The sequence below is a fragment of the Suncus etruscus genome, chromosome 19 (genome assembly GCF_024139225.1).
Source record: "Suncus etruscus isolate mSunEtr1 chromosome 19, mSunEtr1.pri.cur, whole genome shotgun sequence".
In the NCBI taxonomy this organism is placed as follows: Eukaryota; Metazoa; Chordata; class Mammalia; order Eulipotyphla; family Soricidae; genus Suncus; species Suncus etruscus.
In genome coordinates, this window is record NC_064866.1 from 30,932,164 (window position 1) to 30,949,141 (window position 16,978).

The 16,978-nt window shown below is 43.7% G+C and overlaps 1 protein-coding gene across 1 annotated transcript in view; it reads right to left on the minus strand.

Annotated features, from left to right (window-relative positions):
* Window positions 1–410: 410 nt before the first annotated feature.
* Window positions 411–16,978, minus strand: part of DERL1 (derlin 1) — a 35,972-nt gene continuing 19,404 nt past the window's right edge. Inside the window, exons 3-8 of the mRNA XM_049765795.1 lie at window positions 11,948–12,012; window positions 10,888–10,914; window positions 9,779–9,874; window positions 6,981–7,033; window positions 4,143–4,253; window positions 411–1,276 (exon numbers count right to left, since the gene is read on the minus strand). Coding sequence (XP_049621752.1) covers window positions 1,138–1,276; window positions 4,143–4,253; window positions 6,981–7,033; window positions 9,779–9,874; window positions 10,888–10,914; window positions 11,948–12,012 — 491 coding nt within the window. The 3' untranslated portion in view covers window positions 411–1,137. The remainder of the gene's footprint in view (window positions 1,277–4,142; window positions 4,254–6,980; window positions 7,034–9,778; window positions 9,875–10,887; window positions 10,915–11,947; window positions 12,013–16,978) is intronic.

Genomic DNA, 16,978 nt, shown 5'->3' on the forward strand with positions numbered 1-16,978 from the left:
CCCTGAGTGCAGAGCCAGGAGTAACCCCTGAGCACCGGTGGGTATAGCCCCAAAACAAGTGAAATAAAATTTTAAAAAAGGCAATTTAAATGTAGATATAAAGCTCTTTTCCTCTAAGGGGTGTGTGTGTATATTCATAAGCACTGCAGCATGTGGCCATGAAAAAGGGGTGTTGCGTGTGTGTGCCTGTGTGTCTAAAAAACCATTTAAATGCCATATAAAGCTCTTCCCTCCCTCTACTCAACATGTACAGGGGCTGACCTCTCAGAAAAGCCATCGTGATGCCTATGACTAACATGATCTGTGACTAGTTGTATAGCACAATTCAGTTCGGCTGAGTACAGAGAGAGCCAGTAAGGCCCGTGAGTGCAAAGGGTTTGGATTTTATACCCACCAAGGTAAGAGATGAATTAGGGGGGAAACTGCCTGTATTGACTGCCCTGTCCACCGACACCCATCTGTGACCACCCTGACTAGGTGGTGGTTTGTGTACGAAGACCTCTGAAGAGGGGGCAGATGCAGGCCCCAGCAGTTCCAAAAGCTGAGAAAGCGCTTCACCATCTGCTCCATTCTTCTCCCCTATTGTAAGAGTTCTGCTGGCCAAGGAGGTGAATGGCAGGAGTCAGTTGTCGATGAAGCCTTGGCAAAAGTCAATAAATAAGAGAGCCTGTCAAAGGCATAGCCACTTTATGGGGGCCTCCTCTAGCTGCAAAACTAGGGGCCAGGAAAGGTAGGGAGGAGGCATGTGTGTAAGAAAGAAGAGTCCCTTCCACGAAAGCTTTAGTGGCCCTACCCTGGACACCGCACTGTTTATCAGCAGACACACCAGGAGTTGCCAAGACCAGTTATTTAAGACAGAAAAGGAAGACGCCAAAAAAATATAGTCAGTTCTGCAATTTAAACAGCTGATATTTGTTCTTCATAGCAGTAAGGAGTTGGATGGGAGTCATGAAACTTGAGGAACACTTATATTTTTCTTCAGGACTTTTAAAAAGTGTGTCTTGCACTCAAAGACTACATTCAGTGTGGGTCAGGTCCAACAGCGCTAGCTAGAACTCAGCTGTTAAGCGCACCCAGCACTGGGAGGAAACTTCATGTGAGCAGAGCGGCTGGAAGGGCAGGCGAGACGCTGCACCTTCACTGGTCCCCAAGTCGGAAGCCCTGTCCCCAGTTATGTCTCCCGCCTCCACCATTCTGATCAGCAGCTCGTCTCATGCTCGCAGGGGGAACACCAAATCCTGACACCCCTCCTCTCCGGCTAGGCAGCCAGCGGTACCTGAAGCGAAAGCAGAGAGAAAGTCACTTTACACAATATTCTGAGCAGTAGTCACCGAGCCCTTCCCCATAGTTCCACAGCAGGTGCCAGTACTGAGGGATCTGGTGGCTGATGTGAGGGAGGGGTCACCACATTCTCTAACTGGCTCCAGGCCCTGACAACAGAAGACACGCCCTGCATGGTCTCTCAATTTACTAAGTTTTCAGCTAATTTTGTACTCCTACACAACTGTCTTAGGACCACAAAAGGTGCTCGCCTTGCAAGAGGCCAATCTGGATTCAATCCCCAGCACCCCATTCAGCCTCCTGAATCCTGCCAGGAATGATTCCTGAGCACAGAGCCAGGTGTAAGCCCTGAGCACTGCTAGGTGTAGCCCCAAAACAAGAGAGTCTTTCTAGGAGCAGAAGAGATAGTATAGTACAGAGAGGTTAAGACCTTTGCCTTCTAAAGTCAACCCCACTTTAATCCCTGGCATAAAATATGATCCCCCCCAAAATCAAGAGCAAGGAATAGCCTTCCAATCATACTAACTGGTCGACTAGTTTGATGCCTCAGTCTCCCATTATGTACTTTTCATCCGAGGTCCCTTGGAATATTCTGGAACATACAGGGGGGCTATATGTTGAGGAATGCTTGTTCAGATCATCTCCGATACCTATCAGTTTCCTCCCCACTCCCCCCAAAATAAAATCCTTTAACCAGAAAGGTAAGTGTACAGAAGAGGATCTATATACTTTCCTCAATGTCACACAGAATAGCAGGGCATCTTAGAATTCTCTTACTCCCATCTTTCCCTACTCTACCAATACAGCTCTCTAGTTCAATCTCAACTGCATTCCCAAGTGCAGACTTCTCAACAGCCCGGACGGTTGAGTAAATCAGTCCTCCAAAGCAAAGAACAAAAGAGAACACTTGAAACTGGAATGCTGCTCGGCTTCACCTTCTACTCAGACATTATGGCAGCCATCGCCACTGCTTAAAAGAAGAGTGAAATTAAATGCAAGTAATTAGTAAAAAAAAGACACCCAATTATACATAATCAACAAAAATTTATGGTAATTTTGAAGCAGTTATTGCTTTTGCAAGGAGGCACATTTTGTCTACTGATCTTTATGCAAAATGCAACAGAAGGTCTTCCATCAATAGAGAGAGCTCAAGTGGAAGGCAGGCTCCAGCTAGCTGTTGATTTTTCTCTAGACTCCTATATACTGTGTTGCCCACAATTGGGAAGTAGTTGCAAGTTGTTAAGTCAGAATATGGCCACTTAAAGTAAAATAGCCCTTGGCTGCTCCCCCAAAGCTCCATGTCATGCTTCTGTTGTTTTGCTATTGTTTTCTTTTGATTGAGGCATCTGCCATCCGACTTGATAAACCTTGAGCAGAAATCCAAGCCTGCTGTTATTGCATTCACAGATAATTAGAAAGCAGACCGGTCATTTGGTTTTCGGTTTGTTTTCGGCTTGAAGGCAACTGGAGACTCAAAAAAAAAAAAAAAAAAGAACTTTTTATGCTCTTTAAAAGAGCATGTTTCTGTGTATTGTATTTAATCAAGGCCTTTCAAAATCTACCCCTATTAAGATTAATATAGCAAATACATCAAACAAATATGTTATAATGCTGAAGAACGATGGAAAACCTGGCCTCTATATAAATCTACATTCCCTCAAATGACTTCTCTTATCAGACTTAAAAATATCCTAACTTCTAACTGATTTGAGGGAAGGAGGCTGAGTGGTGGGCTCCCTGCATTTTACTGCCTATACTGACATTCTTCTGGGAAGAATGACAATCCTCAAGATTCAGAAGAAGCTAGCTTTGCTAGGGCAGCACGGGTAGCCTGGATTCGGGGGTGAGTGTCAGATAGACTGCAGAACCCAGATGATGCTTTCAGAGGTCTGTCTTTGGTGGAAGGACAGTCCTGTGATTTATAGGCTGAGGAGAGGCAGCATCTCCTTGGGCTCTCACCAGCCCAGCCCAGCTCTAATCTTGGAAAGGTGGTTAGGAGCGATATCTTTTCTACTGCACCCCCTCCAAACCCCCATCCCCCCAGTGCTATCCCAGTCTGCGGCCCCAGGGACCTGCCTCCCAGGCTGACTCACTTGCAAAGGGAAACTCGGAGGCTGCAGCCACTAATTTCCGCGACCTCGAAAGCGGAAAATGAGGGTAGGGACCCCTAGTCTATCTCAAAGCAAAGCCAGGCTTTGCTCTCCACAGCAAGCTCTTCAAAGCCCAGGAAGGACTAGCACAAAGTCCCAGGGTTCCGGGATCACACAACCTCAAGTGTCTCCATAACTGCTCTTGTCTAGGATATTTTAGCCTACGAAATAGACTATTCCAAAGCAAACTTTAGGTCTCTGAAGAGCAACGACTGGTTGGAGATAGGAAGGGGTGGAGAAATGAGTCAACTGTGCAGTGGAGGTCAAAACGGGCTCTCAGGGTGAACTTCATGCAGCAGACACATACATGAATTTCCAGTGAAGCACAATGACACACAGTCATGCACCATGACTTAAAGTCTCAGAATGCATTTAACCACACACACACACACACACACACACACACACACACACACACACACACACACACACTAAAATACTTAAACTTACTCTCCCCATCCCAACTCTGGATGGAGGTTCTAATGGTGGTCTAATGGAGGTTCTAATGGGGTCATCGTATCCCAGTGGCACACTTCCAGGGACACTGAAGGTCAGTTCAGCTCTGAGAAGTCTGAGCCAAGACCTCGCTCACTGGGATCCCGGCTCTGGGACATGTAACCAGGACACAGGGCAGCACACATTCCACCTGACCGCGCAGGGATGGGACACACTAGGGGAGGGAGCATTGTTGAAGAGAACATGAGAACTCACAGAAACTGGGGTGTTGACAGAAAATTTCTTCCTCCCAAATCCATTGGGTATCTGAACATTAGGAAGAAATAGAGATGTCCAACGAGATTTCCAATTAGTTCATTGATCACCCTGCAAAAAAGAAAGCAAGATCAATCTCCACACTGTTAAGAGGTTACCAAGAGGCACAGGCTCAGCTGATAAGACTGGGCCTTAAAATGTGCCCTTTGAGGGAAAACAGCCAGCATAGCCTGAGGGATGTGGGGCCCAGGCTGGCTGTGTTTCTTCTGCCAGCAGCTCCTTAGAGCTCTGCTTCAAAATAAGGTTTTTCCTGTTTCAAATACAGGCAGAGGGTGGGAGAGGAGGAAGATGGGGGGCATTGGTGGTAGGAAGGTTGCACTGGTGAAAAGGCTTGTTATTTTTATGACTGAAACCCAACTACAATCATGTTTGTAATCATGGTGCTTAAAGATATTATTTAAAAAAAAAATAGAATCAGGGGAATTGCAAAGCAAGCTTTTGAAAGCTTTCAGTCATAAATTTTAGATTTGCAAAACATGGGAGAGAGTGCATGCCATGAGGAAAGGGGCCTAAGACAGAGTGCCAAGGCATGTCCCGTGCCCAAATCTGGCCCCTGGAGCCATTCTCCCATGTGCCTCGACTGGGAGACCCTCATTAAACAATTTCCCCACAGCATCCACAAGGTCACATCAAGGCTTGCTTAGGCCCACTCTTACCATCACTCTATCTCCTCACCATATCTCCTGTGAGGACAAAGCAGCCCTTTGTCCTCACTCAACTCACAGCTCATGGTACTCCCAACAGGGCCTGGGTTCTGTTCATTCCTCCCCCCCATCAAAGCAGCAAAAACCATCAGTGTAAGCCAGGGGTCTCAAACTCATGGCCCGCCGTACAATATTTTGTGGCCCTGCCCTCGAGGAATCTTTTTTTGTTCTGTTTTGTTTTAGTTGTTTGGGTCACACCCCCAATGTTCAAAGCTTACTACTGACTTTGCACTCAAGGATCACCTCAACTTTTTTTTGCGGGGGGCCACACCCAGCGGTGCTCAGGGGTTACTCCTGGCTGTCTGCTCAGAAATAGCTCCTGGCAGGCACGGGGGACCAAATGGGACACCGGGATTCGACCCAAGAATCACCCCGACTTTGTCTCCTGCGGCCCCCAGGTAAATTGAGTTTGAGACCCCTGGGTAAGCAAAGCTAAAATCTACTAAAAGCTAAGAATGATTTGTAGGGACTTGGAAGAGAGCTCAAGTGATAGAGCACATGTCTAGAAAGTTTAAGGCTCCAAATTTGTTCCTTTGTTTTGTATGTCCCACCAAAAATTGCTTGTGTAGCATGATGGCACCCAGCATCACACTGACTAGGGTGGGTGAGGCACCCCAGGAGTGGAGATAAGGCACCCTGCATCGGTTGGGTATGATCCCTACTGTTGCTATTAAGAACAATAGTATTTAGTAGTGTAAAATGAGAATGCTTAGAATAGCTGTGTGTAGTTATCCTCTCTTAAAAATTCTAACTGGAGGGCCAGAGAGATAGCACAGCAGTAGGGAGTTTGCCTTGCAAGCAGCTGATCCAGGATGGAAGTTTGTTCGAATCCCGGCATCCCATATAGTCTCTGTATCTGCCAGGAGCAATTTCTGGCAGAGCCAAGTGTAACCCCCCAGTGCCTGCTGGGTGTAATCCAAAAACAGAAACAAAAGACAAACAAAAAAATTCTAACTGGAAAGGGCTACAGCAATAGTACAGCAGGTAGGGCACTTGCTTTACATGCTGATGGCCAGATTTGATGCTTGGTATCCCATACAACCCCCCTGAGCACCACCAGAAATAATCCCTGAGTGCAGAACCAGGAACAGCCCCTGGAGCATCTCCAGATGTGATCCAAAAACAAAACAAAAAAACTCCAAGTGGATCAAGGATGGAGAGCTAGTACAACAGGGAAGGCGCTTATTTTGCATATGGCTGACCCAAGTTCGATTTCTGGCACTCCAAATGGAGTTCTACCAAGAGTGGTTCCCGAGCATAGAGCCAAGAGTAAACTTTGAGCACAGCTGGGTATAGCAGCCCCCAAACCAAAAGACAAAATAAAGAACTAAACTACTATATTTTGGCCAAGTAGCAGAGCATGTGTGTAGCATGTTCAGTCCCTAACACTTCTAGGTATAATCCTAACAACTGCAATGCTGACACAGAGAAAACAGTGATATTATGCATCCCAGTTCTCCAAGGAGTCAACTAAGAAACAACTGAGTTCTGTGTTTGTGCAAGGAAATTCTGGAAAGAAATATTCCATCAAAATCATCTCTGAATAGAGTGCACCCTCTGCATGTAGATCAAGGTACATTATTCACTGAGATCACAGAAAACGACCTGCAAGCAGAGTCAGAGAAGAGCTTTGGGGTGTGGCCCTCCCCAAACAAACAAAATTATGTGTGAAGATCTGTCTAACAATGAAGCAAGAAACTAATCATCATTGACTGCTCAAAGTGCCTGAAGCTACACCCCATAATGAAAACAAAATGAAAATTCATTAACTTTCCAATCTCATTGCTGAGACATTTTTGAAACTTTTATCAAGATTACAAGAGGAAGGGACCGGAGAGATAGCATGGAGGTAAGGCATTTGTCTTTCATGCAGAAGGACAGTGGTTCGAATCCCTGCATCCCATATGGTCCCCTGTGCCTGCCAGGGGTGATTTCTGAGCATGGAGCCAGGAGTAACCCCTGAGTACTGCTGGGTGTGACCCAAAAAAAAAAAAAAAAAAAAGATTACAAGAGGAAGACAGTCTTCTATAGATTTGATTTGTTTGTTGCAGTTAAGTAAATCTATATCACTTACGATCCTCCAATGATATAGTTGAATCCAAGGATGACCCAAGGTAAATAACAAGCCTAGGAAATAAATACAAACGTAAGTAAAAAGGACACAGCTATTGGCATATTGAAATAGTTTAAGATACTCTGGGGGACCGGAGAGATAGCATGGAGGTAAAGCGTTTGCCTTGCATGCAGAAGGTTGGTGGTTCAAATCTTGGCATCCCATATGGTTCCCTGAGCCTGCCAGGAGCGATTTCTGAGCATAGAGCCAGGAGTAACCCCTGAGCACTGTCGGATGTGACTCAAAAACAAAAAAAAACAAAACAAAAAAAAAAAAAAGTAAGACAAAGATGGCAACACAGGGGGAAAAAAGTAGTCCTCAAACCCTCAGGTACTGCATGGAAGCAGCTAGTCCACCTTAAAAAAAAAAAAAGAGGAAAATCATTCTCTCTAGGTATTGTATTGGGGCAGTTCAAAGGACTGGAATCTGGAATACAGGTGTCACATCTGAGGCTCTGCATATCCAGTTCAGTGTGTCTCACCACCAAACCTGATCACAACCACATCATCTGACCCAGTACCTCACTGTCCAACCTAGGCCACTGGGCTGAGTACCACGAGGAATGGACTCTAGCACTGTTGAGGAAGCCCCGATAAACAAAGCACAATACTTTGTATTTTAAATGATAGCATTTCATGTATCAGCCTGTGGAGAGAGATTACGTCATAGTTCTGATGCAGTTCCAAAGTGCTGCATGAGTATTGACAGAAGTTCAAAAGATGGATGCAATGAGAAATTCCACATAATAATTTATAAAGAAGCAATGTTTGTGTGCCATTCACACTGGTCTTTTAACAATCCTTTGTGCTTATTGCAGTATCTGTATTTAAAGTTTCTGTAAAATGGGTGTGATTTTCCATGAATACAGGTATGTGACAACAAGAGAAGTTGCTTACGTGCCAGTTTAAACCTCTATATAAAAATGATGCTGAAAAATACAGCAGTTATCCTAGTATCCTTTGTTTCAACTTGGAACTTTAAACCCTTTACAAAGACCATTGCAAGAAAACTGCACTTTTTTTAAAATTGCTGAATATAAAGTGTTTGAAGACTTTAATTTTTTTTGATGTGTGTAAACCCACAAAGTGTAGGGGGATGCCACAATCAAAGCAAATTTTTTGTAGTTGCTACATTCTTTACAGTTTTAATGCAATGTGTATTCTTTTTTTTTTTAAACACCTTGATTACATACATGATTGTGTTTGGGTTTCAGTCATGTAAAGAACACCCCCCATCACCAGTGCAACATTCCCACCACCAATGTCCCAAGTTTCCCTCCTCCCCACCTGACCCCCGCCTGTACTCTAAACAGGCTCTCCATTTCCCTGATATATTCTCATTATTAGGACAGTTCAAAATGTAGTTATTTCTCTAACTAAACTCATCACTATTTGTGGTGAGCTTCCTGAGGTGAGCTGGAACTTCCAGCTCTTTTCTCTTTTGTGTCTGAAAATTGCAATGTGTATTCTACAAAGGGAAGTGGCTTCATAAATTAACTGATTTCAGAATGGGTCCTGGTGTTGTACATTTTATAAAATAAATAATAAATTTTACATGTAAAAAAAAAATGGATGGAAAAGCATGGCCCATAACAGAATCCCATTAAGTAACCAACCAATGGGGCCGGAGAGATAGCATGGAGGTAAGGCATTTGCCTTTCATGCAGAAGGACGATGGTTCAAATCCCAGCATCCTATATAATCCCCTGTGATTTCTGAGCCTAGAGCCAGGAGTAACCCCTGAGCACTGCCAGGTGTGACCCAAAAACCAAAAAAAAAAAAAAGAAAGAAAGAAAAAGAAACCAACCAATGAGTTGTCACCAATGAACTAAAAAAAAAAAAATTCTTCTCTTAAGTATCTCTTAAGTACTGCACAAAATTATTTTGAAATTTTATCTCATCATACACTGTTATCTTGATTTAACACTATTCTAGATAAGTCAGCTCTCTAGATGAAAGGATTCTATAGGGGTCCTTTACCAGATTCAAGCTCCAAAACAAGAGTGAAGGGATGTGCCAGGAATGCTACAAACCAGCACAGCACAGGCAGAATGAGGCAACTACTGTAAGATAAATACAATGAAACTCAAAGGCAAGATTCAAGCCAGCTATAAGTCTCTGGAAATATATTCGATCCCAATTGAAAGCAAGAGATCAGGCATGGCTCACATGAAGAAAATAAAACAGATTTATAGGTGAAACACTATGAGAGAAGACACAAAGGGATGTGTCTAGGGGCAAAAATAAAAGAACAAACAAACAAAAAACCCCTCAATGTGTAAAGCAGATAAAGTGTTATAAACATCCTTTTTTTGTGTGTGTGGTTTTTGGGCCACACCCGGCGGTGCTCAGGGGTCACTCCTGGCTGTCTGCTCAGAAATAGCTCCTGGCAGGCACGAGGGACCATATGGGACACCGGGATTCGAACCAACCACCTTTGGTCTTGGATTGGCTGCTTGCAAGGCAAATGCAGCTGTGCTATCTCTCCGGGCCCAAACATCCATTTTTTTTTAAAAAAAGTTCCACATGAGCATCTTTCCTTCTATCTGTCGCGCCCTCAAACATGAGGCAACAAGTCTGGGGGCCTGAGGACAACCAGCAGGGTCTCCAGGTAAGCTAAGGAAACGAAGGAGACTAAGAGGGTAAGGGGCTAGTCATTGAGACACTGCTCTGCAGTGACCTCTTCTGGACAAGTCAGAAAGTACATCTGTAGGAGGAGAGAGGGATTTCTGCAGACAAATGGAAAGGCAAGTTTTGTACCTTAAATCGTGTTCCAAACCAAAACGACACAATCATGTCTCTGTTCAGTTGGGCCCACACATAAAGTACTGACATGATCAGAGGAATCATCAGCAACTGCAAAAGAAGCAAACATGTAAAGATAAGGTTCCAGAGAAACTTACAAAAGAGACATCATGGATCTATTCATTTCATCTCACCCATATAAATTCTCACCTGGCTAAACAGAAATCAAAAAGAAATGTAACTCAGGGACCAGAGAGAGACAGCACAGTGGTAGGGCATTTGCAGCCGACCCAGGACATACCTGAGTTCAATTTCAGGCATCCCATATGGTTTCCCAAGCCTGCCAGGAGTGATTTCTGAGCAGAGCCAGTAGTAATTCATGAGCAATACTGGATGTGGCCCAAAAATCAAAACCAAAAACAAACACACACACAAAAAATAAAATTAACTCATCAGGGGCCACAGAAATAGTACAGTGGTAGGGCGTTCGCCTTACAGACCATAGTTTGATTCCTGGCATCCCATATGGTCCTCTGAGCCTGCCAGGAGTGATTTCTGAGCACAGAGCCAGGAGGAACCCCTGAGCGCCACTGGTATGACCCAAAAACCAAAAACCAAAAAAAAAAAAAAAAAAATTAACTCATCAAAATTATAACCTAATGTTTTTGATCCTACGACTAAACTCAGTGATTTTTAGATAAATTCAGAATAAGGAGGTGGGGCAGAGGAAACAGCTTGACGATCAGTGAACATGCTTTCCAGGCAAGAGCCCAGGTTCAGTCCCCAGCACGGCAAAAAAAAGTACATTTTAGATAACTCAAGGAAGAGTTTCAAAATGAAACTATAATTACTTAAAATATCACTGGGCTGGAGCTATTTAGTACAGCAGCAAGGGCATTTGCCTTGCACGCAGACAATCCAGGTTCGATCCCTGCCATCCTATATGGTTCCCTAAGTATCATCAGGGGTAATCCCTGAGCATCGTTGGGTGTGATCCCCCCCAAAAAAAATTAAAAAACCCATATATTTAACTATCTATTAACATATTAAAAGGTCTATAAAAAGCAATTAATAGTAAATCTGAAATATGGAAAGAGCAAAGAAATAGTGTCAAAGACCCTTACCTGCATATCCATTGCTAAGCCAGTTATCTGGTTTTGTGAAGTTAAAGATCAAATACAAGACATGCATTCCACCTGTAGTAAAAGTTCGGTTCCTTCATCCAGTGTTCTGAAGGAAAATACTTTTCTGATCACTCAAAACCTCCCAAACTCAGGCGTGTGCTTGTCTTCATGAAGGACAGACCACACAACTACAGGCTGAGGAGAATGTGGGAATCCCTCTCTACAATGCGGTCCCTGACTGCTCTGTCCATTGCATTTCAGGACCACCTTCCATGCGAGGATGCAGATACCTGTGCTTCCTGCAGCCAAAGATGATTTTCATTCTAGTCAGGGCTCCAGAGCCTGCCTGAATGCCAGATGCAAATGCTCTTTTTTTCACACTGGAGGGAGAAGGACACCCAAGAGGTCTCCTCTTATGGTTCCTAGCCAAAGTTCAAGCAAAGCCCCTAAAGTCGCTGAGTCCCCTCTGCTCTCCCCACAGGCCAAAGTGACGAGCTGGAAGATTCAGAACAAATGGGCAGACCCTGTGCAGGGTGGGTGTACCTTGTTCCCAGTGTGGTCCATACAGAGGTACAAAGGGAGTACTTCCAGCCTCAGGACAAGGACAGCAATGATGTGGAAACAGCCTGAGAATACATTCATTTTCTAACAGGAACCATATATTTCAAAAGCTGTCTCATGGGACAGAATCCCTGTGCTGTTGTCAAGCTGTCATACACGAGGACACAGAGAAGTGGAATGGGAAAAGGGAACAGTTTTTTTTATTTTGTTTTGTTTTGTTTTGTTTTTTGGGTCACACCCAGCAGCGCTTAGAAAAACACAACCCAATGGAAAGAAATGCCACAAAGGCAAGGACAAGCGAATTTCTCACTCACAGGGTAATTCATTCTACCTTCACAAAAAACCTTCATTATTCTTACTTATTAGCTCGAGTAAACATGCAAATTCTGTCACTGGAAATGTTGAACAGAATACTATTTCCCCAAAAGGCGGTAGGGCTGGGGGATGGAAACCCTGGTTATTCTTTGGCTACTTTTTATGTGAATAGATGGAAGGATACCACAATGCAAATCCAGTTGAAGAGGAGCATGAATAAATAGTCCGCTGGTCTCCCATCGAAAGCTCCTGAAAACAAAATGAGGCAAACACCATGGTTCAGAATTTCAGAGCAAAGTGAATTCTATGTAGAAAGACATTTAAAAAAAATTACAGCAAGCTTTAAGAGAGAATATTTTTAACTATGAAGTAAAAGAAAAGCAAATATTTTTAAAATCAATAGGGTTCTGAAGTTCAGTCACCTGGGTGAGGTCTCCTACCCAGAGACTAGTCACTGTCACCCAGGCAAGGTCTGCCCAGACTCTAGTCATGGTCACCTGGGAAAGGTAAGTCTGTCTCCTACCCAGATTCTGACTACCACAGGCTAATGCAGACCCCATGGGAAGACAGTTGAGCGCAGTGCTACTTGCAGCCTCTGAAGACCCTGCAGCCTCTCTACCTTTCTTCCTTCAAGGCTCTTCTTAGCATCTGAGGACACAATGTGATGATGACTTAGGTTAATCCCTTCCCCCTCCACTACACCACTAGCTTCAGCAGGGAAGAGGGCAGTCTGTTTTGTCTCTCATTTGGGTCTTTTTTTCCATCATAACTATGCTGGGATATGGTGCTGGTAGAGAGAGAGAGGGAGAGAGGGGGAGAGAGAAGGGGAGAAAGGGGGGAGAGAGAGACAGAGAGACAGAGAGAGGAAGAGAAGAAGAGAGGATGAAAGGGTGAGAGAGAGAGGGAGAGAGAGAAAGGGAGAGAGAAAAAGAGAAGAGAGGGTTAAAGGGTGAGAGAGAGGGAGGGAGAGAGAGAGAGAGAGAGAGAGAGAGAGAGAAAGGGAGAGAGGGAGAGAGAGGGTGAGAGAGTGATAGGAGGGAGAGAGACAGAGAGACAAAGAGACAGGGTACACTTAGTCTGGCACTAGGTTTACTAAGACTGAGCCTCAGATTTGCAGAAATTTACAATCTAGAAAGGGAACAACAAGAGGAAGGGTCAGGGAGAAAAAGGAGATAAGTCTTTCCATAGCTGCAGACACTCGTTTCCTGTAATCCATTCTTGGGGCAGAGGGGCAAGATGAAGAAATAACGGTGAAATCTAATTATTAATTTGGTGTTCTTGTTATTCACCAGCCTTTTACTCCTTTTTAAGGACATCAAGTAGAGCCCACAGCCATGTACATGCAGGCCTGGAATGCTGCATTGCTTTCCAGGTGAAGCTACTATCTTACACTTGGAAAGAAAACCAACACCTGGGCCCGGAGAGATAGCACAGCGGCGTTTGCCTTGCAAGCAGCCGATCCAGGACCAAAGGTGGTTGGTTCGAATCCCGGTGTCCCATATGGTCCCCCGTGCCTGCCAGGAGCTATTTCTGAGCAGACAGCTAGGAGTAACCCCTGAGCAACGCCGGGTGTGGCCCAAAAACAAACAAAAAAAAAACAAAATAAAAAAGGGAAACCAACACCAGGCCAGTTCTCCCTTTTGAAGAGAATGGTCAGCTCCTCAGCTGGAAGAGTGAGAGAGACAGAAAGAACACTTTCTACCTGCCACATCCCATGATAACAGCATGAAGACGATAATTCTTTACAAGTGTCAGAAAAGCAGAAAGAACTCAAAATTGCCTTTTCAGAAAAGCCTCTTCCCTTTTCACTATTCCTCCGCCTCATCATGCTTCTAGGCACACATTAACCACACCACAGTGTTCAGTGTTTAATGGCAGGGAATCACTGACTCAGCTTAAATTCTAACTAAGTTGTTAAATAACAACCACGCTTCTTTGAATGCTTCTTTCTGGCCTCGTAATGTCTAAAGTTTATTTTAATTAAGTAGTTAAAATATTATAATCACATAAACTCCATTCCTATGTTATTTGGCAAGCTTGCAGCTAGGAATGTACTGATTAACTGGTCTCACCTTCATCTGAAAAAAAGACAATGTTTCCTGGTTAGAAGTAGCTCAACATAACTGTTGGCAAAGACTCTTTGGTGAAGACTGGTTACTATAATCCTGGGTTACAGTGCAAACAGCTCTGTGACCTTTGGGACAGACACATCAGCCTCTCCACACTGTCACTGCAAATAAGAGATTTAAGTTAAATGATCTCAGAAGTTCCCCTCTACCTCCCCGTCAAAGTTTGCATTAGTAGTAGTCCTAAAAGCAAAAAGTGAAAACACCGAAAGCACCATCAATTCATGAATCAGCAAAATGTACTAAATCTATACAATGATCTTTTACTTTGCTTTTGACATCTTAATTGGCAATAAAAAAAAAAAGGAAAACTCTTGACAACACTCTGTTAAGTAAAATGAGCCAGGCAGTCACAAGAGCCATCTATATATTCGATGGATTCCACTGATAAGTAATGGCCAGGAGGCAAATCTGAAGAGACAAAAAGTAAATTGCCTGTGGGCCAAGGGAGATGGAGAATGAATAGAAGTGGGAATGGTTACAAATACCTACAGGGCTCCTTTTTGCAGTGATGAAACTTTAAGTTGAGTGTAGTGATGACTACTCCACCTTAAAATACCCACTAAGTTGCAAACTTTAAATATGCACAGTTTACAGTGCATAAATAACCAACAGAAGTGGCTTATAAACTGTTTCTCAGCTCTAGAATTTCAAATTCTACTAGATATTAGAGAACAAGAAGCAACTTGTAAGACTTAAAATGCACAACAGAGGGGCCAGAGAGATAGCATGGAGATAGGGCGTTTGCCTTGCATGCAGAAAGACGATGGTTCGGGCCGGAGAGATAGCACACCAGCGTTTGCCTTACAAGCAGCCCATCCAGGACCAAAGGTGGCTGGTTCGAATCCTGATGTCCCGTAAGGTCCCCCGTGCCTGCCAGGAGCTATTTCTGAGCAAACAGCCAGGAATAACCCCTGAGCACCACAGGGTGTGGCCCAAAAACCAAAAAAAAAAAAAAAAAAAGATGATGGTTCGAATCCCAGCATCCCATATGGTCCCCTGAGCCTGTCATGAGCGCTTTCTGAGCATAGAGCCAGGAGTAAACCCTGAGTACCTCTGGGTGTGACCCCCCCCAAAAAAAAAAAAACCAAAAATAACAACAACAAAAAATAATAAAATGCACAACAGAGATCTATGGTCTGATGATGCTACAGATTCACCTTTCAGATTATGCAGGTGAAAGAATTACAAATCACTTGTCGTGCCTGACTAGGCAACAGAGAGAAGTTCAAGAGTTGAGGACCCTCAGATAATTGGCAAGAGACAATTTGTAAATAAAAACTGGCCATGAAATTACTGTCTATTAACTACATTAACCGTACTAGGATTATTTACAAGTCCTTGTACTTACTTCAAAGGTAAATTCTGATAAATTTTCAAATTATGCCTCAAATAATCAGTAGCCAGCCAAGGAAATAGAGATAATGGCAGGCTTCAGAGAGAACTGCTTAAAACTGAATGAGGTAAAAAGGAGATCACACTGATACACCGTATCTTGAAAAGTACCATGAATTATATACATGTACCTAGAAAACATACTAAAAGGATAGTCACAACAGGAACATAAAATGTCACAAGCAGGAGATCCACACATACAGAAACAGGAACATAGGGGCAGAAGGATTAAAAAAAAATGACAGTCTTATGGAGAGTATCATGCTGAAATGAGTCAGAGGAAGAGGGACATAGTATGACTGCATTCATCTGTACGATATAAAATAAACGATCAGGATTGGAGCAATCGCACAGCAGGTAGGTGCTTGCCTTGCACACAGCCAACCCAGGATTGATTCAGGCATCCCAGAGCCCAGAGCCCACCAGGAGTGACTCCTGAGTGCAGAGCCAGGAATAAGCCCCCAGAGCACCATCAAGTACAGCCCCAAACCAAAACACAAACCTGTAGTATGATACCCATCGACAATAAAAACGTTGGGTGGGAAGTGCAGTCAGGACAGAGAAAGGACCACTATGACAATGAAAGTTGGAAATAATCACTCTAGACAAGGACTGGGAAGTGAAAGGAAGTAACGTGATCTGAATAACAACTTTTCAGGAACAATATTGTAAAGCACAATGTCTAAAAGGAAAAAAGAGGAAGGGGGTGAGGGAGAGAGGGGGAAAGAAAAGGAGGGGGAGAGGGGAGAGGGCGAAAGAGAAAGGAAGAGGGAAAGAGAGAGGAAGAGGATGAGGGAGAGGAACAGGGAGGGAGGAAGAGGGAGACAGAAAGAGAAAGCTGGCTGGATGGTTGGAGGTGGTAAGAGAATGGGATGACAGGAGGGTACGGGAAATTGGCAGTGGTAAATGCATACTGATAAAGGGTTGGGTGATGGAATATTGTTTGCTCAAAATCCAACTATCAACAACTTTTTTTTGTTTTGGTTTTGGTTTTTGGGCCACACCCAGCGGTGCTCAGGGGTCACTCCTGGCTGTCAGCTCAGAAATAGCTCCTGGCAGGCACGGGGGACCATATGGGACGCCGGGATTCGAACCAACCACATTTGGTCCTGGATCAGCTGCTTGCAAGGCAAACGCCGCTGTGCTATCTCTCTGGGCCCTATCAACAACTTTTTAACTTTGTATCTCATGGTGATTTAAAATAAATTTTAAAAAAATTGAAAACAAAAAAAAAGTGACTGTTTTGCAAGTGATACAAGTGTCTGAAATTCCATACGTGGTGATAGTGACATAACAGTAAATACAGTCAAGACACCAGACAGGATGTTGTAAAGTGGCAACTTTCATTATTCCATATATTTTATCTCTATAAAAAGTATAAAGGTTTTCCCCCAACCTTTTTCTCTTCCTTTCTACATGTTTGAAATTTTCCACAATAAACACTTTGTGGGGAGCAGGGAGGCAGATCTAGCGAAGCTCAGGGATCACTCCTGGAGGTGCTCAGGAAGCCACTTGTGGTGCCAAGGGTAAGCGTGGGTGGGTCAGCTGCATGCAAGCCAAGCACCTTACACCCTCTACTATCTTCCTAGCCCCAATCTTTTTTTTTTTAACCAGTCCTGCATCATTCATATTTAATATGAACTTTACTGATACAAAAAAATACTACTATAACAGTTTAATCTACATATGTCAGC